The following is a 2,873-nucleotide window of genomic DNA, read 5'->3' on the forward strand; positions in this document are numbered from 1 at the left end:
TGCTCCGCGCCCTGAGAACCGCTTCCCCCCGCAGCGGGCGCCGAGTCTTTCCAAGCCGGGCCGCGGCGCCCGCGGGGGCCTGGAGACCCCGTCCTCCCCGCCCGGGCTGCACCCGGAGCCTCAGCGGGGCCCCGCTCCCTAGAGGCGCCTGCCGGGCGTCGGCTTCCCCCCCCCGGGGCCGGGAGCCGGGGCCACGCCGTCGGGGGCCGGGCAGCCCGAGACCCCGTAACCCGCGGTGACCCGGGGGCGCGGAGCCCGCGGCAGGGAGGGCCGGCGGCAGGGGAGGGCCCGCGGCAGGGAGGGCCCGCGGCAGGGGAGGGCCCGCGGCAGGGGAGGGCCCGCGGCGCCCCGGAGCCCCCCGCCACCCCGGAGCTCGCCGCCACCCCGGAGCCCCCGCCGCCCCGGAGCCCCCCCTCCCCGCCGCCCCGGAGCCCCCGCCGCCCCGGAGCTCCCCGCCGCCGCCCCGCAGCCCCGCCTCCCCGCAGCCCCGCAGCCCCCCCTCCCCGCCGCCCCGGAGCTCCCCGCCTCCGCCCCGCAGCCCCCCCTCCCCGCCGCCCCGGAGCTCCCCGCCTCCGCCCCGCAGCCCCCCGCCGCCCCGCAGCCCCCCCTCCCCGCCGCCCCGGAGTCCCCCGCCGCCGCCGCGGAAACCCCCCATCCCCCGCCGCCCCGAAGCCCCGGAGCCCGCCGCCGCCATCCCGGAGCCCCCCCCCCCGCCGCCCCGCAGCCCCGGAGCCCGCCGCCGCCATCCCGGAGCCCCCCCCCCCCCGCCGCCCCGCAGCCCCGGAGCCCGCCGCCGCCATCCCGGAGCCCCCCCCCCCCCCGCCGCCCCGCAGCCCCCCGCCGCCCCGCGCGCATGGCCGCCGCGCTGCTGCTGCTCGCGGGGCTCCTGCTCCCCGCCGGCCGCCTGTCCCCGCAGTTTGGAAGCGCCAGGAAGGTGAGCGTGCCCGGGACCGCGGCAGCACGGCGGGTCGAGCCGCAAGGCGCCGGCTGGGTTTGACGGGGGAGTGGGGAAGAGAACCACCCCAAACTGGGGACTTGTTCCCAGGCCGGAGGCTTGTTGGGGGGGGCTTCCCAAATGGACCTCAAAGCCCTGCCTCACCGTTCCGGGAGGCCCCAGAGCTGAGCGAATGCGGCCCAGGACCAGCATCTACCCTGCCCCTGCCCCTGCCCCCTGCCCCCTCCACCACCCGGCCCCCCCCTCAGGCTGCCACAGTCCTGGTCCCACTCCCCCACTTTCCTGACCCCCATATAAACCTCCGCACTTGCTCTAGTCCCCCCTCTCCCAACCCAGCCCCCCATCACGGGTCTAGGCCAGATGGCGGCCTCTTGCCTTCCCCCTCCTTTCTCCTTTCCACCTGTCCCCCTACTACTGTGTGCTCCGGGAGTATTTTCGGGGCTCCAAACACAAGGCATCCTTTAGGACCCACGGAGGTGGGGGGCCCCGGAAAGGAGAAGCGGAGGGGAAAGTGCCGATTCCCCACGCTCACTCGCGCTGCGTGCCTGAGCCCTGCTGAGCCGGGAGGGGTGCCCAGGCGTGGGAGGCCAGGCCGGGAATCTCCCCCTCCCTCCCCAGCCCGAGCTGAGGCTCGTCCCCACCTGGTGGAGAGCCTGCCTGTCCCCGCAGGTGAACGGGGTCAAGTGCTCTCACCACGCCGAGTGCCGCAGCGACTGCTGCCTCGTAGACCTGGACAGTGGTGGCAGCTCCTGTGCCCCCAAGGCCAAGATTAGATGGGCCTGCTTGCCCCAGGTGAGGCTCTGGGCGGGGCAGCCCCTTCTCCACAGCAGGGGAGGGGAGGGAAAGGAGGCCTCCCCTGCTTTGGCATGCGCTAGCCCTTCTGCTTGGGCTGCCTTTTCTTCCTTCTCTGCCTAGCAAGCTCCTACACATCCTGCAAGATTCAGCTCCAGCCACCTCCTCCGAGAAGCCTTCTCCAAGGCAACTCCCACTCCCTTGGCTAATGCCTCCATCAGGGCATGAATCTCCCAGCTTTGCCATGGCTTCTGTCTTCCTCTCCCCCTGGTCGGAACTCTTCAAAGGCAGGGGCTACATCACATTCATCACCCCAGCCTGGCGCCCGCACATAGGAGGCGCTCAACAAATGCCTGTTGGATGACTCAATATCTCTACGCTAACATCACCCGGGCAGGGTGGGTGGGAGAACACCTCCTGCTGCCTACCAGCCCCCACCTCCCCGCCCCAGTGACCTGGCTTCTCGAGAGCAGCGTGGCACTGGGGTGGCAGGACCGCGGCTTTGGAGTTGGAGCTGAGTTTAAGTCCTGCCTTTGCCACCTCTTGTCTGTGTGGCCTCAGGTCACTTTCACTCTCTGAGCCTTAGCTTCCTGGTCTGAAAATGGGGTTAAAACACCTCTGTCACCGCGTTGTTGGGAAGCGCGCCCGTTCCTGGCCACAAGGGGTGCGCCCTCGAGCGAGGCCGTTCTCCGCGGGTGGAGGGGCAAGGGCAGAACACAGGGCGCTGCGTTCCTTCTCAGCTCTCTCATCTGGCCTCGGGCCGGGCTTCCACGTCCCCATCTGGGGAGCTGCCGGCGCCTTGGGGAAGCGGCCCGACCCCTCCGTGGCCTGCCCCCGCCAGCTGGAGCGGTCAGGGGTCTATTGTATTATGGGTGCTTGATCTGGTGACTTCCGACTTCCGTACCCCTCCCTGCAGACCAAGGGAGCCATCAACATCCTCTGCCCTTGCCGTTGGGGCTTGAGCTGCCTATCCAAGGACCGGCTGTGTCCCCGCCAGTGCCATTTAATTTAGAGGAGGATCCAGTCCGTCACTGACCCCCATCCTCCCTCAGGGTGGGAGAGCGTGGGTGCCCCCAGCCGGCTCCGAATCTGGCTCCTGAGACATTAAAGTCGCTTCCTGACTCTG

The 2,873-nt window shown here is 71.2% G+C and overlaps 1 protein-coding gene across 3 annotated transcripts; it reads left to right on the forward strand.

Annotated features, from left to right (window-relative positions):
- The first annotated feature begins 264 nt into the window (after nucleotides 1–264).
- Nucleotides 265–2,873, forward strand: CLPSL2 (colipase like 2). Of its 3 annotated transcripts, none has more exons than XM_058306631.2 (3): nucleotides 265–934; nucleotides 1,625–1,747; nucleotides 1,875–2,657. In XM_058306631.2, the coding sequence occupies exons 1-3, from the start codon at nucleotides 854–856 to the stop codon at nucleotides 2,109–2,111; spliced, it is 441 nt and encodes a 146-aa protein (XP_058162614.1). In that variant the 5' UTR covers nucleotides 265–853; the 3' UTR covers nucleotides 2,112–2,657. The 3 variants fall into 3 exon arrangements, with proteins under 3 accessions (XP_058162614.1, XP_058162615.1, XP_058162616.1); XM_058306632.2 differs by having other exon boundaries at nucleotides 268–934; nucleotides 1,871–2,059; XM_058306633.2 differs by lacking the exon at nucleotides 1,875–2,657 and adding an exon at nucleotides 2,664–2,873 and having other exon boundaries at nucleotides 291–934.

This window comes from Dasypus novemcinctus, chromosome 11 (genome assembly GCF_030445035.2).
Source record: "Dasypus novemcinctus isolate mDasNov1 chromosome 11, mDasNov1.1.hap2, whole genome shotgun sequence".
Lineage (NCBI taxonomy): Eukaryota > Metazoa > Chordata > Mammalia > Cingulata > Dasypodidae > Dasypus > Dasypus novemcinctus.

Bases quoted from the DNA above. Each gene is read 5' to 3' on its own strand.
- CLPSL2 (XM_058306631.2), top strand. From the start codon at position 854: ATGGCCGCCGCGCTGCTGCTGCTCGCGGGGCTCCTGCTCCCCGCCGGC. The intron at 935-1,624 runs GTGAGCGTGCCC...CTGTCCCCGCAG, and splicing joins AGTTTGGAAGCGCCAGGAAG to GTGAACGGGGTCAAGTGCTC. The intron at 1,748-1,874 runs GTGAGGCTCTGG...CTGCCTAGCAAG, and splicing joins GATGGGCCTGCTTGCCCCAG to CTCCTACACATCCTGCAAGA.